Raw genomic sequence first — 27,500 nt, forward strand, 5'->3', positions numbered from 1 at the left:
GTGTAACTTGCTGTGGTCGGATTTTACTTCCAGGGAGGATAAAATGAACCACCGCTTGTCGCTCCTGGTCGTGATCTAGCCGAAGCTAAAGGCGCCTGGTTCCCAGAGACTCCTCTGTCCGACCCCGGGGTGGCTCCTCGCGCGCGGGGGAAGATGGTGATATCTGCGGCGCGTTGTCCCGCCGTCACTGCGTCGTCCATGCTGTTGTTACTGCGAGAATCTGGATCCCCGTGAGGAAAAAAATGAGCGAAGATCCGTCAAATCCTAACAACGAGTGAGTACCCTTCCCCACCGCATTTATTTCCCGTATCCCCGCTGATGGTAACGGGGTGTTCCGTCCGGGGTGAGATCGGCCGGAGCACCACTGACGGTGCTGTTCGTCATAATATCGTCTATCATCGTTATTACCGTTTATTATATAAAAGTATAGACTTCCTGGTGCGTTGAAAATGTCATAGGCCCATGCTACATGTACACATATGTGTGTGTTCAGTTGTCATACTAAAATACAAATTAATCTCATGTTTGCCATGGGAATCTGTTAAAAATATAATAATAGTGGTGGATAATAACGTCGATCAATTCCATTGACTAAAATGACAGGTCACGGGTAGTCATTGTGATTGCGGTACAGAATGTACGGGGATAAAACAACAATATACGATCGCGGCTCGTCTTGTTTTGCATTGTTCGACATGCGCGTGTGGACTCCTGTCTATTTCCCCAAAACACGTTATTTCGGGGACTGCGCCGTTTGTCGCGTCGGGGTCCACGCGTCTCGTCGACGCCGCGTCTCAACAAATACCGGATTCCGGTTTAAAAGTCGTTATTTACCGAGGAGGCGAATCCCTGCGATCACCGCGGTAAACGTCGGCGTTGGGGGGGGGGTGCGGGGGGGGGAGAAGGGAGAAGGGAAAGAAAGGACGGAGATGCCTTTTTTTTTTTATCAATCACACTCATTTGCATATCACAATCCCCATTCATAAAAAAATTGTAAAAAAAAAAAAAAAAACGGTCTCGTTGACGTCCCAAATCCCCCGGATCTACACGGGAAGCGAAGCAAGAAACGCTTCTTTTTTTTCTTTTTTTTTTAGAATCCCCAAACGAGGTGTTTCGAAGCGTCGGGCTCGTCGTGTGAGACGCGCAGTTATTTTATTATTATTATTATTATTTTTATTGTTATTATTTATTTATTTATTTATTTTTGGGGGGGGGGGGTTGTTGTCCCTCCTCCACCCTCCGCTGCTTTAATGGGCAGATCTTTCTCAGTCAGTGAGAAGCGTCTGCTCGGGAGGTGCTGCGGTCACGTGACCCGTCCCATTCATAAAGTACCTGCCTTCCATTCACAGCGCTGCGCCGCAGAGCGCACCGCGGACCCGTTGCCTTGCCACGTAACTGTGCAAATCCTTTAGAACACGAAAATAAAAACAAAAAAACCACAAATAAACATATATAAACAATTAAAGATTTTGAAAAAAAAAGAATCCATTCCGTTAAAACATCCGCTTTTTTTTCTCCTCTCCTCGATTAAGTGGGACCATCTCCTCACGCTCGTTTGTCACATATAAAATCATGGGGTGTCCTTGCAGCGTTTACGTTGTGCCGATTAGACCCCCCTGCTCCTCCTCCTCCTCCTCCTCCCCCCCCCCCCCCCCGTTTTATTCATCGCCAACACCGTGAGATGGATGAACCTAACGCGGGGACGCGCTGTCCTCGGAGCAGGAGGAGGTATGTGCACTCGCGGAGGCTACAGCAGTCAAGATGGCTGCAACGAATCCACCACCTCTCCGCCTCTTTACCGTGTGGTGCGTTCAAATCAGAGGGGAGGGGATGAATCGGTACACTCCCGGTGCTTTCCATGCAGTTTTTCCTCTGTCCACCATATAGAAGCTTTTGGATTGCTTCTTGAATAACCGTGGGAACAGCACACACCTATCATCTATTTTTATTTTTATTTTATTTTTTTCTTCTTTTTCCCCGGGATAGCTCTGTTTAGTCTTGTCTTCGTCGTCACGCCCCCATTTCATACATGGAGTCACACCGCACGCTTTTTGTTTTAGTCTTAGCGACGGCCCGGCCCTCTAAGCTGTCTGTTGTTGTGTGTTTTTAATCTCGATTTTCACAGATCAATGTTTCTCCAGCATTCCACTTTGACGGGATCCCCTTTGACGCCGTACAAAATGTTATTCTCGTCATCGGAAGGGCTGCGGATTGCGCGTGCTTCAAAAAACCCCCAATAATAACATGGTTTGCTTAAAGGGTGATGATGATGATGATGATAATGTAATACTTGACTTAATTTGAATGGGGGAAAATGTAGACAATTTGCCGCTTTTGTGTCAGGCGTTTTTTGTTTTTTTTCTAAACCATAAGTTATTTTATGGGATAGCCCTCAAGTGATTCAGCCTGATTGATGGGCACTAAGCCACCATGGTGTGTGCACACACAGCACACCCATTTTGAGAATGTATAGCCTGGCCTTGTTGAGGGAGACGGAAGACACAAAGATTCCTGTGATGTCTGATATGATTCAGTATAAAGTGTATTGCGTGTTCCCGCAGCTCCCCAATGCTTGTATTTAGTTAACGTTTCCTGTCTCTATTACAATACGAGTTCCACCTCGTGTTTGTGAATCAAACATAGTTATCAAAGCGTTCCCTCCACTGTTGTTTGACTGTTGGTCGTACTCAGACCTGAGTGTACCTGCAAAAAGAAAACAAAAGTCACGTATTGAAACCTTCTGTATCAACGGTGAGTATGCGCTCGGGGAGCGACGGCAACGTTTCCAGGTTTGTGAAAGTGCCCGACCCTTGTGTAGCCCCAAGGCCCCATTGGTTTGGATTCCTGCGGCGCGCTATTATTGGCCGTCGCCAGTCAGGTGATTCCTCTGTGATTTATTTATTTTTTTCTCTCTTCTCCCCTCGCTCTCCGTGTCCCGTTCCTATCTGTGTGATTGATTTGACAGCTCAGCATTTTGTCTGCCATTGTGGGTGTTGTGATCTTATCACCTGAAGGCAGTTCTGCATGCCCTATTCCCCCGTTGTCGAGCTTCCCAAACACATTCTTCCCAAACAACCCCCCCCCCCCCCCCCATCCTGTCCCGGAACGACAAAGGGAGACGGCTTCTTCACTTCTTAGGGTTAGAACTTTTATGACCTGGGTCATTGTCCTGTGGCCCTTGTGTTAAACCAAACCTCCGCCTGCGTCATTTAAAAAAAATAAAAAAGGCACGGTGTTATTGGCAGTTGCTACACATTATAATTTTGAAACAGAAACTACAGAGGCCGTGTTGAAATCTATTTTGTTGACGTGTCTATAGGTACTTTTTATTTTTATTTTATTTTTTACAGCAATTTTTTTTTTTTTTTTTTGACAAAGACGAGCCGAGTTTCTTTGTCACTGACTGGAGGTACTAGTGGAAGATGAAAACTGAGCTGTTGTGATGTTGAAGTTGAGCAGCGTCTGTATCTCTCTCTCTCCGTTACTGCCCACCCGTCCTCTCTGATTTAGTATGCAGGACGCCGTGTTCCGAGAGGTAAATTTGCACCCCAAACTATTTATGATCCCGCGTCATCTCCAAGAGAGATGACGCGGGATCAGACTGGATTAGATTGTGTTGTTTACATGATTAATGTCGATGTTTCCCTGTAAAAGCGGAGGGCTTGGACGGCCTCAAACCTTAAAGAGCCTGTAAACTCAACAGGCCTTTAATGAATGCAGTAGACAGTTCCATTCCCATGGCCAGATTCTGTGTATTTTAAACTCGAGCCACTTCCCTCTTATAATTTTCATTTCCTCTTCAAGTATTTTAGGAGCAGACATAAACTGGTGTAAATGTCAGCGCTGTATTTGGAGCGTATTTCTTGACCAATTGTGTTATTTCTAAGACAATTGAGTCCCGGTCTTGGGCCTGTTCTGCCTTTGGGCTGTGTATGTACGTAGGCTGATAGACCCAGCCTAAACACTGCCTCTGTTTTCTCCTCCTGCTATCTCACAGCCAGCTACCATTGATTGTCTTTTTTTTTTTTTTTTTTCTTTCCCTCTCTCTCTCCTCAGGGAGCGTCTCTGATGTGCACAAACCATATCTCAATGCCTCGAAGAAGTGCTTTTAGCAATAAGTGTCTGAATTGTGGATATTGTTTTCTCTTGTGCAGCATGCAGGAGCATGAAGGCTGCGCCTTGTTGGGAGCTCTTTGCTGCAGCTGGGCCGAGATGGTTCTTTCCTGCGAGGCCAGACATAAAAGGACACAGATGTAAATCCTAAAACCGTGTGCCTTTGATTGAGTTTCCAAACTCTTTGAAAGCAGGAAGGGGTGTGTGTGTGTGTGTGTGTGTGTGTGTGTGTGTGTGTGTGTGTGTGTGTGTGTGTGTGTGTGTGTGTGTGTGTGTGTGTGTGTGTGTGTGTGTGTGTGTGTGTGTGTGTGTGTGTGTGTGTGTGTGTGTGCTTCCTTCCTTCCACGGGAACATTTGTCATGTGTGTTTGTGTCTGTGAAAGGCCCCAGATCACAGTTGAGTAAATTAAGGTAAAGTTACCTTTGTCATTTAAAATAAACTTCTTTTTTTTTTTAAATAAACCCCATTTTAAACAAAGAAAGACAATGCATTTATCAGACGTATAAGAAAAAATATGCTTATCTGTTTGGCCAGATTTGATCAGATATTTCTGTGGCCACTGGTCATTTGAAGATTAAATGTAACATTTATTTTAAGGAAAACTTCTTATTTTTCTTTTCCACCAAATTCTACAGTGGATTGTAGATGGACTAGCAAGTCTGTTTGACTGGGAACGGGATTTTAAATATATCCTAGTTGTAGCTGGTTTTGATGTAGGCCTATATCTTATTGCAATTTACGACACACCGGGGCTTTGCGAAGTTGGTGACGATATTTCTGTTCTGCCACTTCTGCAATGACGGCCTTTTATCAAAAAAAAAAAAATAATAATAAAAAATTTACCAACAACAGGGTTATGGCCCAAAAGTTTACAACTTGTCTGGTAGCTGTTTCTCTTCACAGCCATGCACCATCATCACGGTTTGGCGGTTTCGTCTTCCCAGCTTTGGTGGTTTCTTTCCCAGCCCCTCCGCTAGCCTCACAGTCTCTGCAGTAACTATGACGATTAGAAAGCCCAGGTCCCAAAGGACTACTTTCACATCAAAGCGGACCAGAGACGCCGCAACAGTCCAAATTTGCGGTCCCTCCTTTTTTTTTTTTTTTTTTTTTTTCTTTTTTCTTTTTCTTCCGTAATGGCAAGCGCAAGGTTTTAATTTTCCGAATGCTTGCGGTTGAAATTAAGATCATCTCAATATGTGGCCTTGATTGATGTTTGAGAATAGTTTTTTGGCGTTTGATACACATGTGGGATCCTTTTGATTTATTACAGTGCCATGGCTCAGCATTACCCAGAACATTGTTTTTGGGGTTGCAGGCACAATCCAGTAATGGAGGGGTTGGTTAGCACTGGCGCGAGGCAGAAAATCAATGTTATAAAAACGCTGTCGGACCGAGCAGCCGGACATTTATGATTCTGGTTGGGGCCTACCCCCTGATTTGCCATGTTGGCTGCTTCGGCCCGCCGACCGCCGTCCGTCATGGGTGCGCCCAGACCATACCGTGTTCAACCTTGCGTCTGGTGCCGAGGCGTGCGGTGATCTTAAAAGTTTTGATTTTCTGTTTGTTGCGGCCACAGAGCAGGCTTGTAACACCAAGAGTGTTTGTAGTTGAGTGTTCTTGTGAGGAACATGACTCACCACCAGCCTGAGGTGTTAAGAGGAGATAAGGCAGATTTTTTCTTTTACTTCTTTCTATAGCCGACATATTGGGTTTTCACTGCGACTAATATAGCAGGTTGGTGACGTTGGCGGGCGTTCTCCTTGGAATTTGTTTGTGGTGGTTTTTTTTTTTGGTTTTTTGTTTTTCTTAATGGCTGACAAATGGCCCCCTGAAAAGTGTCTTTTTGCATCCCTCTGTCATAATTTGCTCTGCATCCACGTTGCGTCATGTTGCTGTTTGTTTTTGGAATGTATGTGCCCTTGAATTCGCCACCGGTTATTGAAGGGGCTTGGACCGTAGCTAATTGGATAGGGAGTTTGCACCGTTCAGATTAGATGCACTGCTGGAATCGACAGTTGAGTCCAGATTACATGTTAGTTGTTTCATGCTTGTCGAAATAAGCCTTTTGCATTAGTAGCTTAGTTGTTTTTTAGTTGCAAGCTGCCAATTGTTTTCAAAACTTTTATTATTTAAAATGTTTATTTTTTTTCTTTAGGATTGTTTTAAATGACATTTGAACTAAATGGATGATATTCTCCGCACAGCTATGGATTCATACATATGCCTTACAAAGCTAAAAAAAAAAGAAAAAAAAAAGCCTTGTTTAAAAAAAAAAAAAAAACAACAAAAAAACCCCATACAGAAACATGTTTTACCTTTTGATAACCATTGCAGAACACAAATGGAAGGAAACCGACACTTTAGCGAGCATGGAGAATGAGTCATAGAGTAGGATATTCCCCCCTCTTCTCAACTCCCTTTACTTTCTTAACAATAGCTTTTCTACGGGAGGATAATCTATAGAATCCGATTGGTTTAAGTAGCTTGTGTTTATTTTCCAGATTATTGCTTTTTTTTTATGATTTTTTTTTTTTTTTTTTTTTTTTCTTGCCCCCCCGCCCCTTACCCTCAATAGTCCCAGAAGCCGAAAGGGTCTAGTGGAGCCTGACAGCCTTCCTCCGGTTCCGATACAGGAGAGCAGGAGGGAGGAAAGCTGGGGACGGAAAAAAAAAAAAAAAAGTGGAGACTTTTTCTCCCCTTTTTTGATGCTAATGAAAGGAGGAATGGTTTTCCAGCCCTTAGCTTGCAGAGTGTGTCTCTCCTGCAGCATGCTCCACTGCCTGGACATTGTGAGAGCACAAAACTCCAGGCCCGGGATCCAATAACGTGAAATTTCAGCAGAGAAGCGGTCATTGTGTAGAGAGAGGCAGCCGGGGAGGGGGTGGATAAGAGGGGGGCGGCTGGAGGGAAGGGAGGGTGACTTGGCGAACACCCAGGGCTTAGGCCACATCCTTTCTCTCTTCTCTCCCTCTCCACCCCCCCCCCCCCCCCATGTCTTCTTTCCCTCACCTCTCCTCAGAGGGAGGCGGGTGAAGCCCAGGGCCCAGGCAGGAGCAAGGCATGATGGCATGCTGGAGCCCAGTGAGCCATGAGTCTGATCAGCAGACAAACGGGCACTTTGTCAGCTTAGGAAACGGTTGTCCCAGGATCCCCCTTCTCCACCACACACTGCAGCAGCCTGCCCCGGGGCTGAGGCCCGCCTCGCCCACACGTGCTTCTCTTCTCTTCTCTTCTCTTCTCTTCTCTTCTCTTCTCTTCTCTTCTCTTCTCTTCTCTTCTCTTCTCTTCTCTTCTCTTCTCTTCTCTTCTCTTCTCTTCTCTTCTCTTCTCTTCTCTTCTCTTTTTTGTGTGTATGTATAAGCCCTTGGGCTATCTGTATCAGTTTCCAGTGTATCACTATTATCAGTGTATCTAGCAGAGGCCGACCTATTATTTCAGTTGTTAAAACGTAGAGTTTCCATTGTGTTAAGTTGGCCTCGTACTCCGTGAGGCCGACTGCATGTTAGGAACTCTGGTGTCGAAAAACACAATGACATAAAAGATGTATAAGAGCCGTATATCTGGAGGAGAGCTGTTGACTGTCACCCCCCCCCGATCTCCTCCCACCCCGCGTCCACCGCCACCCACCCCCCTCCTCCACAGTCCTCCGTTATGCTCACACCCCTCCCTCTGTTTTTCTCTGCCTGCTTTTGGTCGGAAATGAAGTCAGTCATCCAGCAGAACAACTTGGAATAATTTAGAATGGGGTCTCCTTTCTCCTTTTCTGACCGCCGCCCCCTCCTCCCTAGCTTGTGGGCCCGGGCCAGCTGATCTGCTTCCGCTCTCAATTGTGTGTCTAGTGGACTGTGTGCTCCCAGCAAGGGGCGGTGAGGCCAGCTTTTGTCTCTACAGACCATCTCTCTCTCTCTCTCTCTCTCGTGTGTGTGTGTGTGTGTGTGTGTGTGTGTGTGTGTGTGTGTGTGTGTGTGTGTGTGTGTGTGTGTGTGTGTGTGTGTGTGTGTGTGTGTGTGTGTGTGTGTGTGTGTGTGTGTGTGTGTGTGTGTGCGCTCGGCAGGTTGGCCTCAAATATCCTTTTGGAGCCCTCGCTGCAGTTGTTACCTGAACTTGAGAAAGGAGGGGGGAGAACAGGGGTGTAGCGAATAGAGGAGAATTGGACAGGGTCTTTGTCTTACACAGAGGAGACTTTCTTATGTACATAACCTCTTGGTTTTGCTAAAGGGATCTTTTGTGGTGTTGTTTGAAGCCTATCTATAAGTGGTTGACTGGACTCGCTGCTTAACGGTGTAGCGTAGACTCACTCTTTTCTTGCGCTTTGTTGTAAGCGCCCCTCCCAACAAAAGGCTTACTTTAGGCTACATGCAAATATGCACGTTTGCACAGTCGACTTTCCTTCTCCTTTCTCAGAATTCCTCTCCGCCTCGCACCCCGCCCCCCCTGTGAGTGTCATGGATGCTGGCATGTGTGTGATGGCAGGTCTGCAGGGTCAGGCCCTGGTCATTGTGCCCTGGTCATGGCTGAGCGACACCACCGCCTGCCTTCTGTTAGCCCCCGGGACCCCCTTCCTGACTGACAGCCCCTCCTGCATCCACCCCTCACATCCTTTTTATTGGGGGCCGTAGAGAGGGGTACAACTGTGGCAGTTTTTTGCCTTCTTTTACTGCCTGATATACTGCCCCCAAAATGCAGCTTTCTTTTTTTTTTTTTTTTTGTGTGTCAGTGCCGTTTCTGAGAGTGGGTGCAGGAAGGGCGCCCGGAGGTCGCTGGGGGAAAGTTAGTCATGGTTGTTGTCTCTTGTCATTCTCCCTGGACCAGCTGCCCATGTCTGCGCCTGGGGACAGGATGTAAGAGAGTGAAGTGTCCAAAAACATGAGCCAAATGTATGCATCATAAAACCACCACCGAGCAGGCCGTCCAAGCAGTAGTCGGTGTCTGCTCTCATCTGTCAACATTGAAACTCAACATGAGCCTAATGTGGTATTGGGGATCCGCGTTTCCCATCTTGCCTTAGCTCTGCATAGTTAATATGAATGTAAAACTTGACTATGCAAAAGTTACGTTTTAAGTATGTCGTTTTAAGAGGTTTCTGATTGTGCCAAACATTTAATGGGATTATCCCCAGATTTCTACCAGGCCGGATGTGATATCAAAAAATACAAAAATTTGTGCTTTGTAGTCCACCTCTGACTCAGTAGCCCCTGCGCAGAGAACACACGGCATGCAAATGTCTTGGAATTCTTAAGACATTAGTGATAATACGATAGTAAGGCTTCGGTGTCCTCCTTCTGTTTTCACTTGGTAATGGCTATTATCAGCCCATCCAAGGCCCTTAAAAAAAAAACTAAATACCCCCCCCGCCAAAAAAACACTTTTTACAGAAAAGGTAGGAGGTTGAAATGTATACACTCGAGAGGGCTCGGAGAATACACTTCAATACGCGCTGCGGGCTTCAGAACACGGTACAGTCACGTATTGCGTAATTTGGTGTAATATTGCATTGTGGACCAATACTTGCCTCCTAATACATGGATTCGCAGACAAAATTGGCCTGTGAGTCATCTGAAGTTTAAGAGTCCAGATGCTAACTGCCATTAGCTTTTCATGAGAGTGAATAGCGAATACAGATTAGCCACAAAGGCCCCTAATTAGATTCAGCTTTGGTTTCCAGTCATATTTCCAGCGTTATATTTCAATGTTTACCGTGTAAGACTCACAACTACCTTCACCACAACACGACCGCTGTAAAACGCAAACCCCTTCACACACATGCGCTTATTCTCTTTTTAGGATGTTTTTTTTTTTTCTTTCCATTCTGAATATTGTCATATTTTATATGTCATGCTTTTATTGGTGATGGCGAAATGTCGCCCTTGGGATGCACAGATACAAATACTAAGTTTGTGTAGTTCCACTCATAAAACTGCTCACATAGCAATGTAACTGCATTAACTTCCCATTGCATCTTCTGTTTTTGGACTCTCTGACAGTTTATTTATATATATATATATAAAACTATTTTTTCAAACTGAAGTGAATAAATCATTGTTCACTAGTTGATTTATTCACTTCTTTGCGTGACAAGAAGTTTCAGTAAAACAAACTCAGCGTTTTTTCAAATGTCAATTTGATAAATGACATTTTTACTATTGCCATTTGTACCCTGTACTGGAAAATATCTTAAGAGTAAGTACTTGTAATCGCCCCAGAAGAAAGGCTATTCCACGTGTTCCTATTCCTGATATTGAAATAAAGATCATGTATCGATATCTCAATATTATAGACGGTACAACTTTGTCATGAAATGGATTATACTCGGCAGTGGTACAATATTGTATCCCCCGATGGAAATACCCTTAAATAACAACGTCCATTCTTGTGTCAGCTGTCTAGCGCTGTGAGCCTTCTGGTTCAGGATATATCAGGCTGCTCATTCTACGAGACACAAATGTGCCTGGGAGACGGAAGCACTCAGAATGGGTTTGAAAGGCAGTCTTAGCATGAGGTTGGTATGGCAGGCAGTTAAACTATACCCACTGTGTTATCTAACCAACCTCGATGCTGTACAAGGTGCACATTTGCCTAGACAGCGAGCGATCTTAAACGGCCCAGCAGGGAATTCTTTAAATATAGGCCTGGCATGATGTATAAACGTATTACCCAACTGAATTATGTAACCAGCATTGTTATCTGCTTAGTCGTAATCGCTAACTTCCTTAAAATAAAGTTGGGCGTTTCTAGCCCCTAAATAGTCGGCAAGCACGGTCGAGCTGTGATTGTTTTCATTATCGATTCATTTGACGATTATTTTCTCGATGAGTTGTTTCGTACGTAAAATGTCAGAAAATGCTGAAAAATTGTCGATCACTGTTTCCCAAAGCCCACGGCGGCTCTCCGGCCTCGTTTTGCCCACAACCCAAAGATAGTCACTTTTTTGAACAGTTGGCAACTAATCGATTTATCGACTAATTGCAGACTAGTTGCAGCTCTAAAGCCCAGTTAATCAGCTGAGAATGGTTGACCCCATATATTATTAGCCTAGCTTGCTATCAAAAAATGATTGTTTATAAATGTCTATGAAAACCATGATTTGCACTTTCATCACCATTATGTATGAGCGGGAAATTGTGCTGATTGTTAAATAGCTGCTTGGTTGATTGGTTTCAATCCAGAAGGTGATTGCATTGTAGGAACATAATATGACATACTTTTCAAGAGGTTTAATCCAATTCCAAGAGCATGTTTATTACTCTCTTGAACCAAGGAAGATGATAGGAGGCCCGGATGCAGAGTACAATACCACATACACACACACACACACACACACACACACACACACACACACACACACACCTGGTTTCTGCAAGGGCAAATGATTTATATTTGTTTAGAAACGCATGTGTGTTTTAAAATACGGAAGTAGAAGCACTATGTAAAACTCTCCAAGTTGTAGTCAGACTGCTGATTGGGAGGATAATAATGCCCTGTGAGAGCGCACGTGTCTCTTGTGCGAGCAATGTGTGCACGCCACGGAAACATGCATTCCTCACACGGGGCCGGAATTAATTTTTGCGGAATTTTAAAGGAAGTCTGTTTTTGTCGGTTGATTTATTTCAGAGGCTATTCACGTTGGTCATCAGTCCTCGGAAGGAACTTTGGTCAACTATTACCCAGGACCGTCGAAGCTCTGGACGTGCATGGCACGAAAAAACCCCCCAAAAAAAAAACAAGTTTAATGCTCAGTGGTTCATAGATGAATTGCTAACTAATAACCCGACCACTGAGGTTTGCCAAGGGCGTGGAAGGGAAGGAAGGCAGGAAGCCGCTATTTGACTGAGTTTTCCCTTCTTTGCTCTTTCTTTTGTGACCCATCTGGTGTTCCCACTACTACTACATTTTAATGGAGGGGGGGAAAAACAACGTCAACATCTTTAAAAAAAAAAAAAAAAGACCGACGTTTCGGAAGAGCGTTGTGTTTCTTTCCTAGTCCTCAAAACCCCGGCCTCTAATAGGTTACAGGGAGGACCTGCAAAGAGCTGCCCTCAGCACACCCTGAACTTTGTCATCTCCGGTGGCCCGGCGAAGTGCCTGTTATCTAATCGGGGCGGGCGGGGGGAGCTCAGACTGTTGGAGAAGGGACGGAGCGGAGGGACGGCAGGGAGGGAAGCGGATGTGGGGCGTGGCACGACGCCCGCAAAGGGGGCAGAAACGTGAATGAAATGTCCGTGAGGATCAAGGTGAATTGGGGGGGAAGCGAGGAAAGCCCTGAAGTTAGAGAGCCGACGGTGAAGGGGGTGGGGTGGGAGGGGGGGGATGTTCCCCGTGGCTGGCTTTCTAACTACCTTTTTTCAGAGGAAAGGCTGTAAAGCAACGGGGGCCAGGGCCCGGGCTCGGCCACATGGCCACTCACCCTCTGGTCGGGGTTAAATATACACTGAGGGCTCTAACTGCCTCTCAGAAATAGAAGCCAATAGTTTGTTTGTGCATGCACTGCAAACAAACAATAAACTTAATACCAAGTGGAGCCTTTCTGACTCTGCTCATTGTTGGTGCCTTTTTTTTTTCCCCCCCATTTATAGATTTATCTTTTGCATAGTGGCTTAAGAGGGCTCTTGGTCGCCTCACTTTTGGTCCCCCCCTCGACCCCATGTCGAAGGTATTTGATGTATTTTTGCGTCATCTTGGGCCCTGTGTTACGTGATCTATGTTCCAGTGGATGCACCGACTGTAGTCCCCCTTCTGGAACGGTATCTAATCTGGGGCGTTTGAATCAGGGGTCGTTTAAGTCCATTGTGCTCCAAATGAGTTTGAGGATCACGCTTTTTAACCGTAATAATGAGTAATAATAGCGGGTGAATACAGCTCTCCGAAAGCAGTCGGCAAACATGAGTAACTCAGCCTGCGTCAACGCCATAAATAAACATGCTACTGTTGGGTTGTTTGCAAATTCCAACGTTCTTCTTTAATTGAGTTTATTGCAGGTAAACGTGGGTTAGTAGGCTTTACGACGCTGAAATTTGAAAATGTTGGTGGTAATTTAGCACACAAACACTTTGACAAGTTTTGATCGGGGTCAGTAATGCCTTTGTCTCTTGCTTTCCCTCTCCCCATTTCTTTTTCTCTCTCTCTCTCTCTCCACTCCTGCTCTTCCTCCACAGTGACAGTTATGCGCGTGTGAGAGCAGTGGTCATGACTCGGGATGACTCCAGCGGTGGGTGGCTCCCCCTAGGGGGCGGAGGCCTGAGCTGCGTCACCGTCTACAAAGTCAGCCGGGCGGAGGACAGCGGCAGCACCCACAGCGGCGGCAGCAGCGGGGGCAGCAGCAGCAACCCCAGCCCCTGCAGCCCCAGTCCCAGCCCCAGTCCCACCACTGTGGAGTTCCTCATCAAGGGGGAGCGGCTCAAAGACAAACTGGTAAAGGAGGCCATTTACGAACCATTTACACTGGCAAAATGCTATGGTTTTGTTATCGCTTAGGTACTGAAGGCACGCACTAAGCACGCAACACTCTTTAAGTCAGGGATGAACTTTCGTTTGAACAGGCGTTCTCTTTTTCGGCACCATGACCCCATGGTCTCAAATATTAGAATTAGCCGGCACCACTCACATTTCGGCCGATATGCAACAGATTGAGGCACAATAATGTCTTACTGTACTTTCAAAACTGCACACATTGCACATGAGGACACTGTTTCATGTGAATCTAAATATCTCAGACAAAACCAATTATAGCACAGAGCACGGAGGGAGCTTTGAAAAGGGATTATCTAGAAATAATGATGCATTTCCAAACTATTGAACTAAATATTTAATCAGGGATTTATATTTTGTCATACATGTCCCCCGGGCCCCATGCGCATCTCAAGTGACCCCACGTGGGGTGTGGCGACCCCGAGGCGGAGACTGTCTGCCGCGAAGGTTAAGCATCGCTGGACGCTTTGCCGGCCAGGTGGTGCGCCTGGTTACTCACTCTCTCGCGCACGCAAAGAAGCAAAAAAAAAAAAAAATGGAGAGCGAGATGGTGCATTCTGTGGGATGAGATCACTGTGAGCTCCCCCCAAGCCCACACACACACACACACACGCACACGCGCACACGCGCACACACACGCACACACAGGAAGTGGTTGTTTGGCTTCCCTCCATGGCGCAGGTATCTGAAAATAGGAGCGAGCTGCGTGATGCTGTGATGCATGATGACATCATCAAGGAGAAGGGCATATTACTCAGGAGAGGAGGATGTGGGATGTGGGAAACACAAAGAGTTGGAAAGGAGCGAGGCAAGAAACGGGGGCCTGAGATTCGAGATTCACACTGACGCATTGTCTACGCACCCAGTGGTACCTCCGTAAACATGTTCTCATTGTTGATTTTAGGACGGCGATGCTATGCCAGGCATGTGATGAACCTAGGTCTGGAAAACAAAAGCGCCTTTCAGTGGCGATACAAATATTTGTAGTAATAATAATATTAAAAAAACATGTTCTGCTCATTTCATTTTGTCAAAATGAGCATGGGATTAAAATGCAAACTGTAAAATGGATCTTTTGGAGGTTGCTCACTGTTATTTGAAATTATAAGGTAAAATAATCAAAACAATTTGTAGAAGTGAAATTTCCTTTTGTTCGGTTGAAGTAGATCGGACTGAAAGTTTTCTTTTCCGATGTTCAATGTCAATTGGAGGCTCTTCTATAGTAGGTAGACTGCATTATTACACGAATAAAAGATAAAAAAATAAAAAAATAAAACTTAAATGTCGGCATAAAATGGGGATAAAAGATGATTCAACTCTTCATCAAAGTTATTTGTATAACAATGAATCGCCAGCTAAACCTTCATGGTCGTGACCACACTATTCCATCTAAATGACTCCATGATAGACCTGTGTCTGCAACATGATTTTATTTGCCTGAGTTCAATGGCTCCGTGTGTCTTTTCTGGCGTCTTAATTTATTTATTTATTTATATATTTATTTATTTATTTTCTTTTCATACTAATTTTACGATTCAATAGGGAGGTTAACACAGAGGAAAGAAAAAGTGAAGTCATACGTTCCGGTGTTTTAAAAATCCGTTGTAAAAGCGAGATGATTTGAAATGAGATTGTTAACTCTACGACTTGTTTACTCGTTCCCACTTAACCCAACCACACGGTGTTTACCGCCCCGGAGTGATTTCAGGCCAAGTGCAGTCATCGCTGACTGTTCGTAGGTTTATATTGAATTGCAGAAGGACTGTTAAAGAGGGGTACGTTACCCGGGGACTTGTAACGTATATTGGTTTCTGACTTCAAAAAGCCCCGGTGCAGTAAGAGTGACCACGAATGACTCGTGAAAAACTGAATCATTTTTGTTTGTGCCTCCAAATGCAATTGTCACACAAAACGTGGGCACGGTGTACAGAAGTGAGACTATTTCTCAAGTGTGTGTGTGTGCGTGCGTGCGTGTGTGCGTGTGTGCGTGCGTGCGTGCGTGCGTGCGATGACGGCAAGGCTGTCGCTCAGACGGGGTATTCCTCGCTGCTACGGCTCCCAAGACCCCTGCGAGTATTTTGGGATGTGGTACAGAACACCCCATCTCGACTGCATTCTGCCCACAGCCACCACAACAAACACCCCGCCATATGTAGGTCTGCCGGGATGCCACCCAGTGCCAGGGTGTTGGCATCGACCACAGTGCCACCGACAGTCTGGGGAGGAAGGAGAGAGGGGGAAATAAAGGAAGAACAAAAGCTTAAATTGTTCGGCCCTTAAACATTGTGGTTGTTGCTAGTTTGAGCGCTGTCTGAACTTTTTTTTCACGTCAAGGATGCGTTCAGTAGTTTTCAGCCCAGGCCTTCAGTGAGGTTGTGCAGATTTTAAACGGGAAAATCTGGAGCGATAGTCAGTCCGTCTCCTATAAGAATGATGTTGACCTTTCTGTACTACATTGACATTTACTGTACCTATGATCAGAAGCTGTAGATTGGATAGATTAGCAGAACATATTAACAGAATTAAAGTATTTACACAATTTTCAATAAATACTGTACTTAGGTTTCTGGGTACGAATCACAACGGATGCGATTGCATGGGGAGGGGGTTATGAAACAACATAAAATCTGTCGATTTTTAGATTTGCCCTTTTTCTAAATGGTGGAGGGTGCCAAAAACATAACTAGTGTACACCCCAAAACAAAAGGGGGCAACGGGAGAAGGCTGTTGCGAAGGCAGATGAATGGGAGGGAACCTGGCGACGGCAGCCCATGAGGGGAGAGGTGGAGAGGATGTGTCTATAAGCGCAGTGATGCGGCACAGGGTGCACTGCTGGTGACTCAGCTGGCTCTTCATATAGCTACCAATCACCCTCCTCCTCCTCCGCCGCGCTCTCTCTCTTCCTCCCTCCCTCTTGCTCTTACCCCCCCCCCCGTGTCCCTGCCGCTCTGTTAAAAGACTACGGATCTAATTGGCTGTTGAGTAGTCCACCCGGCGCTCAGATTATGACAAATCTCATTCGGCAAAGCCTCGTCCCGCGCCGGCTCCAGCTACCTTCCGATTGCTTCCTTTTCTCTTTCTGAATGATGCCTAGAGCTGCCTAGTGTCAGGGGAAAGTTGGATACCAATGCCTTTTATAAAAAAAAAAAAAGAAAATGACAGGACACATTAACTCTTAATGGTCACCAAAGCTGTGAGGCTGGACCTTTTTTTAATTTTGTTTATTTTTTTTTGGCTCCGAATTGCCCTTGTGCCGTGAAATCTCCGGAAGGAGCTCTCCGACGGCGGAAAAGATAGTCTATGTGGGTATCGAATGCCACAGGGTGTTGTCGATACTTCATATTATCAATGCAATTTGGTCGATGCGGTAAAAAGTGTCGAATTTCCATACCCGGTCTGGGTGATACCCGCACTCTACGAGTCGCCGTGGACCGGGAAAGCTGGAAATGGCTCCGCCTCCCAGGCCAGAACCCGCTGGATTCTGTTGTCTGTTTTTCATGGTAAACCTGTTGCTGTTTGCTTGATGGTAATACAATGTGTACATTGGATGGAAGTACACAGCAGGGGAATGTTTATCCAACACACACACACACACACACACACACACACACACACACACACACACACACACACACACACACACACACACTAGAACAGTCCCAGGCCCTACTCAACAAGTTTTTGCTTTCGGCACTTAAGATGCGCTGAATGCGACATAAACTGTGCCAGAAACGAGCGCGTCTAGCTGCACGGTTTACTTTCAAAAACAAAGTCATATTGTCGTTGCATTATACTTTTCCCTTGACTGCAGGCCGTCAAAATATAACTATTAAAATATTCCTGAGTAACTTTAAATAGATCTGTCGAGTCACGTATTTGTTTTTTTAATTAGGGTTAATACTAGCCTCGGAACCAGACTAATCTGCAGCTCATGTTTGATTTGCTCTGCAGAATGCATCTGGCCACCCTCCCGTTCAAACAGATTACCTGCCCACCTTGCTGGGGGCGGGGTAACCTAATTTATTTAATTTTATTTATTTATTTATTTCGAATATGGGGGCGATTTTGGTACGATGGCGACGCAGAGGAGGCGTGGAGTCGATGCACCTTACCAAGATGGCTGCTGCTGACGTGGACCTGTCGAATCCGCTATCGTGGCGGTATTAAACAAACCGGACGGTGTATTTCGTCTAAAAAGCTCTCGTTGAAAAGAAAAAGATGTGTTTGTGGTACTTCCGACAGGATTTGGTAAAAGTTGAATTCGCCAACTCCCTCGCTCTGTGCTACGTCACACGTTTCGTTTCTCTGATTGGTTGTAGGTCTAGTCTATCCAATGCTCTGATTGGTTGTAGGTCTAGTCTATCCAATGCTCTGATTGGTTGTAGGTCTAGTCTATCCAATGCTCTGATTGGCTGTAGGTCTATCCAATGCTCTGGCTGCAATTGGATAGACCTACAACCAATCGGAGACATTTTGGTCTGTGCCCGTTGGTAACACCCCTTGGAAATTGAAAATGAACAGAGAGATTCCAGACTAATGCGCATTTGCCAATTGGTCTGGTGATGCCAGGCTAGATTAGTGCAGGACTTGGGCCTGATTACTGTAAGTGCATCTGAAGTGTTTTTTGGACGTGGTATCGTACCACATTTCTGCTGGTCAGATAGGGGGGTGTGTGTGTGTGTGTGTGTGTGTGTGTGTGTGTGTGTGTGTGTGTGTGTGTGTGTGTGTGTGTGTGTGTGTGTGTGTGTGTGTGTGTGTGTGTGTGTGTGTGTGTGTGTGTGTGTGTGTGTGTGTGTGTGTGTGTGCTCTTTCACACCAAACGAGGCTGATAATCAGAGCCTCCCATCACAAAGCCGGGGTGCAACTTTAAACTCCCCAGTCTGTTTACACTCCCGTCACAGCTCTATTCATCAATCCAGCTTCCATCGCTCTCTTTTTAGGTGTCCCCTGCTATCTCTTTACTAATCTCTGGCTTTTTCTCGCTCCCTCTCTCCCCTCCCTGGAACACTGGCTCCTCCTCTCTTTTCTCCGAGCGGAGTGTGGAATGTGGTGTTAAGTGTCGCTCCTCCACGTAACACTGATACTTCCTCCGCCGTCGGCCTGGCTGCGCGCTCACCTTACCTGCTCTGGCTCCGTTCAGTCTCGCCTCCACAATCAGCCCCAGAGGCGCAGGCAGATCTCCTCCTCCTCCTCCACCCCCAGCCCCCTCCTCCACATCCTCCTTCTGCCCCCTCTCCCACCCACCCACCCTCCCTCCTTCCACTGGTTCTGGGTAAACACAGGAGCTGTAGCCCCGCTCGTTTTTTTTGTTTTTTTCTCTCTCTCTCTTTCCCCCTCCTCTCCGGGAGACGCATGATTATAGATCACTGTAAACTAGAAGTATTTATGTGCTCTAACCTTCCCCGCTCAAAAAAAAAACAAAACATAACAAAAAAAAAAAAATCGTTTCGTTGGTTTCCCTCACCCTCACCTCGGCATTCAAATCGCTAATATCACACCTCTTCACCCTCTCACGCCGCCGCCGCACATCAAGACGTCTTTGGCGGCGATTCAGCTCCAGTGGCAGCGGTGCCGTCTGCCTTTTTTATGTTTAAAGTGATTATTTATTTTTTTATTTTTTTATTTACACACACACACACACACACACACACACACACACACACACACACACACACCCCGCAGAGTATCAGTTTGGTATCCGTTTGCCCTTGACGAGGCGTTTTGCAAGCGCGACGTTGCACTATGCGGCGGCGCAAGTCAATAATCTTTTCATTCACTTTCGCTTTCGCACGCACGCTCACACATTCACACTCCGCTAAGCCGCTCTCGTGCACCGCTGGCGAAAAAACCTCAAAGACTGTAATGGCCATCTCTCCTTTCATTTAATCTGCCTAGAGGAAGGCCTGGAGGCGGCCCAGCAGCCCTGATTAATAATAGGCTTTGGAGACACAGTCTCTCTCTGCCACACACTTTGGCTGCTTGGCTGCAAAACACCGTCTTACCTCCCCCCTCTCCGCCCGACACCACCGCCACTTCTCTCCGGCTTTATCATCATCTGAAATGAAAACCCCACCATTAAGAATGTGTTTTACAAATTATCCAGAAAGGAATGCAAAATGATTTGGTGTTGAGGTGTTTTTCTTTTGTTGTTGTCGTTTTTGGGGTTTTGTTTTTTTTCCCTCCGATATATTTTAAGAAAGCCTCAAGTTTCTCTCCTTCTCTCTGGCTCTCTCCCCTGCTCGTGTTTTGAACCCGATCGAATGCAACACGTTTAAAAGGCTTGGCGCGTGGAGCAAGATGAAGAATTTAGGTTTCGGTGCCACCTCTACGAGACACCTACACCTCCTGTAGCTCATCAGGCCTGAAGTGAAACAGTAACAGCTACAGAGAATTATTTTGTGTTGACATCGTGGTACTCAAAGTACAACTGTGTGTGTGTGTGTGTGTGTGTGTGTGTGTGTGTGTGTGTGTGTGTGTGTGTGTGTGTGTGTGTGTGTGTGTGTGTGTGTGTGTGTGTGTGTGTGTGTGTGTGTGTGTGTGTGTGTGTGTGTGTGTGTGTGTTCAGGTGGTGCTGGAGTGTGTCCTTCAGAAGGATCTGGTCTACAACAAGGTCAACCCCATCTTCCACCACTGGAGGATCAATGACAAGAAGTTCGGTCTGACCTTCCAGAGCCCTGCCGACGCCCGCGCCTTTGACCGTGGCATTCGGCGAGCGATCGAGGACATCAGCCAAGGTGGGTGTGCTCGCGCGCGGGCGTGCGTGTTTTGATAAGTGGCTTTTCTTTTGTCAATCTGGGGTTGGGTGAGATGTAGGTGCCCGCATGTTTTTTTTTTTTTTTTTTTTTTTTTTTTTTTTTTTTTTTTCCTTTTTTCTTTTCCTTGATCCGGGGTGTGAGAGATGACAAAGGCAAATCTCCACTCACCGGAACACACCTTAACTCGTGCATCAAACAACCTGCAATGGCTATTGTTTCCCGTATCTAAAAAATCTGTGCAGCCCGCATACTTCTCGCTTTTTTCTTTTTTTATTCCTCCACCAGCAGCCGCACAACCAGAGCTGGGCTGCTAGAGCTGGAAATATGTGTTGGCAGCCGTCCTGCGTGTGCGTGTGCGTGCGTGTGTGTGTGTTCCTGTATAGACGTGGTATGCATTATGCATCAGCCGTTGCGTGTGTCTGCAGCCAACCAGTCAGCGCGGAGTGTAATGGTTGACCTAGCATCTGTTCTAAGAGAGATGTGTGGCGTTGATTAGCGTTGATGACTTCCCCTCGCTACCTGCTCACTCACCCGAGCGTGACCCCTCCTGCGTTATCTTATCGGGGCAGCTGCCCAGATAAACACGCCACTTCCTGTACAGACTGGCACAGCAGAGCCCAGACAGCGGGAACAGTGGAGGTGGTGGAGAGAGAGAGAGGGAGGGAGGTTTGGTGAGGGATAGGGGTACGAGTGGAGACGCACTCGTTCACTCGCATATAAAACTTTCATTCATTCCGCGGGCCGGGGGGTCCATTTATCCTCTTGTTGGTTCTGGGCGATATTGACAAAATCAGATCAATCAATCTGCTAATCTAACTGTAAAGGAAGGAATCTGTGTCTGTCTGTATGTATGTCCTTTGATTATCTCGACAGCCGTTCATCCGATCTACTTGACACATGGCGGGTGCATTGCTGGGGACCAAACGACGTGCAGTGTTGAATTTGGTGCAATTTGGACATGCGGCACGTGAAACATTAATAAACAAGAAGCCAACAGCCAGTCGCGCTGCTCAGCTCTGTGCAGCAATGGGGTGGGGCTTCAGGGCTCTGCAACTGAGTCACTGATCAGCCACAACATTAAAACCACAGACAGGTGAAGTAAATAACATTGATCATCGTGTTGCAGTGGCACCTGTCAAGGGGTGGGATATATCAGGCAGCAAGTGAACAGTCAGTTCTTGTAGTTGATGTGTTGGAAGCAGGATAAATGGGCAAGCGTAAGGATCTGAGCCACTTAAACGAGGGCCAAATTGTGATGGTTAGATGACTGGGTCAGAGCGTCTCCAAAACTACAGGTCTTGTGGGGTGTTCCTGGTATGCAGTGGTTACTACCTCATGGGCGCCCATGGGCTCATTGATGCACATGGGGAGTGAAGTCCAGCCCGTCTGGTACAATACCACAGAAGAGCTACTGTAGCACAACTTTCTGAAAAAGTTCATGCTGCTATGATAGAAAGGTGTCAGAACACACAGTGCATCACAGCTTGCTGCGTATGGGGCTGCGTAGCTGCAGACCAGTCAGAGTGTCCATGCTGACCCCTGTCCACCATCGAAAGCCCCTACAATGGCCATGTGAGTGTCAGACCCGGACCATGGAACAATGGAAGAAGGTGGCCTGGTCTGATGAATCACGTTTTCTTCTCCATCATGTGGATGGGCGGGGTTAGGGTTCGATCCGATGGAGCACCTGTGGGATGTGCTGGAACAACAAGCCCGATCCATGGGGGCCCCACCTCAACTTCCAGGACTTAAAGGATCTGCTGCTGACGTCTTGGTGCCAGATACCACAGGACACCTTCAGAGGTCTTGTGGAGTCCATGCCTCCACGGGTCACAGCTGTTTTGGCGGCACGAGGGGGAGCTACACAATATTAGTGGTTATTATTGGTGATTTTAATGTTGTGGCTGATAGGTGTATGTCTACACATGTAAAGGAGGGAAGGACTGTCTGTATGTCCTTTGATTATCTCAAACAGGCATCCACTGCCTCTGCAACATGCACTAGTATCTATAATTTGGTATTGGGACGACTATTGGTGCTTTTGTGACATATTTACAAACAAATGTTTGAGAAACACTCATGAGTCATATGGATTTGGTAGAGGCTTTGACTAGAACGGCAAGAACAGTTGTGAAGTTCAGAAAAACTCTTAAACCCACATTTAACTACATTAAGATAACAAAATCCAAGACAATATCCAGTCTTGATATTGCAATATGTATACCATTATATCACCCAGCCCCTACCGCTTATCCAGTTCTTGTGTTGTGTTTAAAACCTTCGCTATTGTATTGAGTGGTACAGTGGCTTTCCGGACGTGCTACGTTTGCCAAAATGCCACAAAATTAGGGATGGCGTCAAAGAAACATGTTGGAGGGAGTTTACAGGTAGTTCTCCAGCCTTTCTATCACGGATGACGCATGGATTCCTCAGATGGATATAAATAGAAAGCAACTTAAACGGTAAAATGCAGGTGAGAAGACTGGCTGGCCTTCTTCGCCAATGTCGCTCCCTCCGCAATGTCCCCGTTGCACATGCGCGCCTCGCGGTGTCGACGTCAAAACAATACGACGTTCAGCCCTAAGTGTGAAGTTCGCTGCTTTGGCTCCTGATTATTATTCAGAACTTTGCCAGAGGTTGCAAAGTCATCTAATTAGCAGGAGAAGTGCCAGCTCAGCAATCTGCCACACAACCCCCAGTTACACAAGAGGCTGGTTGGTCCTCTGGCTGACTGGCTGGATGGCTGACTGGCTGGTAGACTAGCTGGCTGGCTGGCTGGCTGACTGACTGGCCCTCTGGCTGGCTGAGTAGCTGGCTGACTGGCCCTCTGGCTGGCTGGTAGACTGGCTGGCTGGCTGGTAGACTAGCTGACTGGCTGGTAGACTAGCTGGCTGGTTGACTGGCCCTCTGGCTGGCTGGCTGACTAGCTGGCTGGCTGACTGGCCCTCTGGCTGGCTGGCTGACTAGCTTGTTGGCTGGCCTGTCCTCTGGCTGGCTGGATGGCTTGCTGGCTAGCCTGTCCTCTGGCTGGCTGGGTCGTGGAGCTGTAATCTCCTCCACTCTGGAGACCCTGGAACCCTCAGGAGCAGGTAGGCGGGACAGTGCAACGTTTATTGTCGTCTTATCGTCACCGGGCATCTGGAGCATCTCGTCTGCGACTGTTTATCTTTGATCCAAACTTCCTGGGTACACAGTCCACGCAGAGTCATCTAGGTAATGGAAAATTCACGTGCGCTCTGCTGCGGGGCTGGTTTTTTCTCAATGAAGGAGTTGCTTCGCTTTCCAATAAATGTGAAAGCTCTACCCGCACAGCTGAATCGACGAGGGTGAGAGAGTCCTGTGAGAATATGGAAGCTGTAGTGAAAATTATGGGATGCAGACAAGATTTTGATTTTGGGATACGAAATGTGTTTTAATATTGTGGCCTTACAAACAAACCGTCACGGCCTTCACAGCACCGGCTTCAATCAAACGCTTTAGCCCCTTACTTGTGAATCTAAGCCACAGCGGGGTAATGGTGCGTTTTGTCTCCTCAGCGCCTGCGCACCGCCCCCCTCCTCCACCACCACCACCACCCACCACCCACCTCCCACCTCCCACCACGTCCTCTCCTCCCTCTGCTCTTTTCTCCTCTCTTCTGGCTTCCTCTGTATTCCGCCAGTGTTGTGTAATGCCTCTCAGCAGCTCAGGCAGGTTCCTCTGTATTCCTGTTGCATCGCTCTGCTGCTGGACTGTTGTGTGTGTGTGTGTGTGTGTGTGTGTGTGTGTGTGTGTGTGTGTGTGTGTGTGTGTGTGTGTGTGTGTGTGTGTGTGTGTGTGTGTGTGTGTGTGTGTGTGTGTGTGTGTGTGTGTGTGTGTGTGTGTGTGTCAGCCTTGCAGTCTTCTGTTGCCATGGCAACGCCGGGCACATGGCTCAGGCAGCACCGTGCCCCAGCTCTGCCAGAGTCGTGCTGCAGGAAGCCTGAGTCTCACACACACACACACACAGGCGTGCCTACCACTCTCCATGTGATTCAAAGACTGATGAATAGACAGTGTCTCTAACTCAAGTGCTGTCCATTTTGTTGTCCAAGGTACAGACGGATGCCTGGCTGGTTTGAGTCAGGTCTCAGTGATCCTAATTAAGTGAACTTGAGTTAAAAAGAGCCTCTTGATGCCCCAGGTACAAACTATTTCCCCCTTCACACCCACTGGAAATGACTTAATCCCCAACGTCTCCTGCTGCCTTGCCAAGATCTTTACCTCAACCAATTCCTCCCCAAAAGTATGTTTTTCGACTTCTCACTTCATCACTGGCTTTTTGTCAGACCCCTCTCACAAAAAAATTGACCTCCTGGACGAATTAACTACTGAGACTTAATAAAATAAAACAACGGTGGAAATGGTTCTTTCTATCTCTTTTCGGAAATGTGCTGAGTTGAAGGTGTATAAAGTTTGAAAATGAAAAGATCTCCGAGGCTTGAGCAATATCTTTCATAATTTGTGTGGCGCCTTGAAAAGTCTGTTTTTCACATAGGTTTGACCATATTCTTTCCGATGATAGTCAAATGCATTTGTAATATCTTATGTGTGAACCCAACATAGTTTCATATTGAACGTGTACGTTAGGAAAAAATAAATAAATAAAATGAAAAATAAATCCCACTAGCTCAGGCTCCACCGCGGCAGGCGAGGCATTTCGTATGGGGAAATGGCACATGGTGTTTTAGCCCGGGTCAGGGTTGCACTATTCCAGGCATGCATATTTCATTAGCCTCTATGTGCCCCACTGACACAGAGCAGCTTTCATTTCCCCATTAAGCTGCAGCCAGAGGAAACCAGAAGTCCTGATCTGCTCCCCCTTTGACGAGAACCAGTATCTCACAACTGATTTTTGCTAGTGCTCTTTGAGGGCTGTCGATTTTTATTTTTTTTATTTTTTTTTTTAATTACGAGATTATGAAAAAACAACATGCAATGTTTTGAAACATTAGGCATCTAAAACAATTATAGAAAAGTACTTCTCAAATTGAGTCTAAGCACACATTTTATATGACTGGTTGTTATTAATGTTTTATTATCGTCATGATCTACTCTGCTACATGGGGACCATTGTGTGGGTCTGTGTGTACGTATTAGGACCTGATCTAACGCTCGTCTCATACATCTGCATGCGGTCTTAAGTTGCAGTGAAAATTACGTCCGGTCATCTAATCCCGTGACCTCGTTTTGTGTTGCAGGTTGTCCATCATTTGAGGAGGCGGATGCTCCCGAGGATGGACTGCAGGTGAGTGAGACGGAGGCCGATTGCAGTCGAGGACAGAGACCCAACCGCTGTGCAGAGTCTCTCTCCTCTGCACGTTGCATGTTGGAGAGTATGTGCATGCATGGGAGGTCCACCAAGGTCCTGGTTTTGGAGCTTCTGGTCGTCATGAGCGAAACGGTCAAAAAGACAATATTCAGACGTACTCGAGGCCTCGATTAGCGGGGCGGCATAGCTCACCTCTCACCACCGCCCCCTGTGGCAGTAGTGTTGTATTGCAGACGGCCAAAGCTTGGTTCTGACTAAGCTGCTCCAGTTTAATCGGTGTCTCCCAAAAGTTCATCACACTGATGATAAGTAGTTGTGTGTGTTTATAAAAAAAAAAAAAAGCGGGTTTGTGAACAAAATCTTATTTGATGATCTAATATACATGTGCACAAGTGTATGTATTGTAACACAGAGGCTTGCATCTTATTAGTGTATAATCTTCACATGAGTAGAAAATACGAGATGAGATTGTATGAGATTTCAGTAAACAAAAAACAGACTTTTTAACTGTTACCTAAGCAAACACTATACTGCAATAATTAAAATAATTGAGTTAAACAATGGCTAACCGAGCTCAAATACCAGTAGTGTAGTGACGTCTTTGACACTATGATCGTAGTGGTAGACATTTATAATCCACACTTTTCTTAGCACAGATCAGATGACATTCATATTCAACCTTAACCTAAAGTAAGTCAACCAAGAACGTTTGCACACTAAACTGTTGATTCTTATGAAAGCTGTTCCTTTTTGAAAACGGCATTAAAAAGTGCCGCTAAAAGGATCTGAATGTACGTTGAAGGTGTCTGCTCCGCCCAAACCAAGATTACCGTTCCTAATCCAGGCATTCAAGGTTAGGAGTAAGGTTGGGAATGGAGAATGACGCCCGTCCGGTGCAGTCCACCTTGGCGACGTGTGTGTGTGTGTGTGTGTGTGTGTGTGTGTGTGTGTGTGTGTGTGTGTGTGTGTGTGTGTGTGTGTGTGTGTGTGTGTGTGTGTGTGAGAGAGAGAGAGAGAGAGAGAGAGAGAGAGAGAGAGAGAGAGAGAGAGAGAGAGAGAGAGAGAGAGAGAGAGAGAGAGAGAGAGAGAGAGAGAGAGAGAGAGAGAGGAGAGAGAGAGAGAGAGAGAGAGAGAGAGAGAGAGAGAGAGAGAGAGAGAGAGAGAGAGAGAGAGAGAGAGGAGAGAGGAATGGGAACTTCCTGTAATGCTGGACTGAAGTCACGCCTTTCTCTCCGTCTGTGGTCGGTGGCTGGAGGATTTATCGCTTTTGACCCTGAAAGCGCCTGACGGTCCCCGGTCCACGTGCGCGGAGCAGAGCACGAGGGGTGGGAAACCGCGCTTGCCAGCTCTGCCCGTTCCTCTTTAAGGAAGGCGCCTGAACATACAGGAAATCCAATGGCGCCGCTGTTGCTAGGCAGCGGAGGACGTGTATGTGTGCGTGTGCAGAGGGAGGGGGTAGAATGGATGGGGATGGGGGGGTTCAGTTCAGCGAGTGAGCCACCACCATGGTCGCCGTGGTGATTTGGCATCCGAATGTTGCGGTCGGAGACCTGGGCTTCAGAAAAGAGAAGTGAGGCAGTGTTAAGGCGAGTCACACATTCTCACGCCAAATGCACACAGAGCGGCAGATGGAGAACTAGCACATTGCTCCTCTTAAATGCCATCAATCAAGGTGTGACGGTACGACCAGAGTCTCGAAGGAAGCCTCCGTTCAGACCCATCCGCTCCTTCCTCAGAATGTCTGTTTCCGGAGCTGGAAAACCACATGAATTGCCGGGGTTTTAAAAGGGGGGGGAGTGTAATTCCTATTTCATCCTCCGTGGTGGAGACCGTGACCTTGCCGAGCAGACAGGGATGGCCGTCACATCGCGTGGGAA

The 27,500-nt window shown here is 46.6% G+C and overlaps 1 protein-coding gene across 2 annotated transcripts in view; it reads left to right on the plus strand.

Moving 5' to 3' along the window:
• The window catches only part of spred1 (sprouty related EVH1 domain containing 1), a 37,863-nt gene that overhangs the window by 112 nt on the left and 10,251 nt on the right, over nucleotides 1-27,500 (plus strand). For both annotated transcript variants that reach the window (XM_080012387.1, XM_080012386.1), the window contains exons 2-5: nucleotides 34-274; nucleotides 13,266-13,521; nucleotides 20,144-20,312; nucleotides 25,553-25,599. In XM_080012387.1, the coding sequence (XP_079868513.1) occupies nucleotides 243-274; nucleotides 13,266-13,521; nucleotides 20,144-20,312; nucleotides 25,553-25,599 (504 nt within the window). In that variant the 5' untranslated portion in view covers nucleotides 34-242. The remainder of the gene's footprint in view (nucleotides 1-33; nucleotides 275-13,265; nucleotides 13,522-20,143; nucleotides 20,313-25,552; nucleotides 25,600-27,500) is intronic.

The sequence above is a fragment of the Zeus faber genome (assembly GCF_960531495.2).
Source record: "Zeus faber genome assembly, chromosome: 13".
Classification (NCBI taxonomy): Eukaryota; Metazoa; Chordata; class Actinopteri; order Zeiformes; family Zeidae; genus Zeus; species Zeus faber.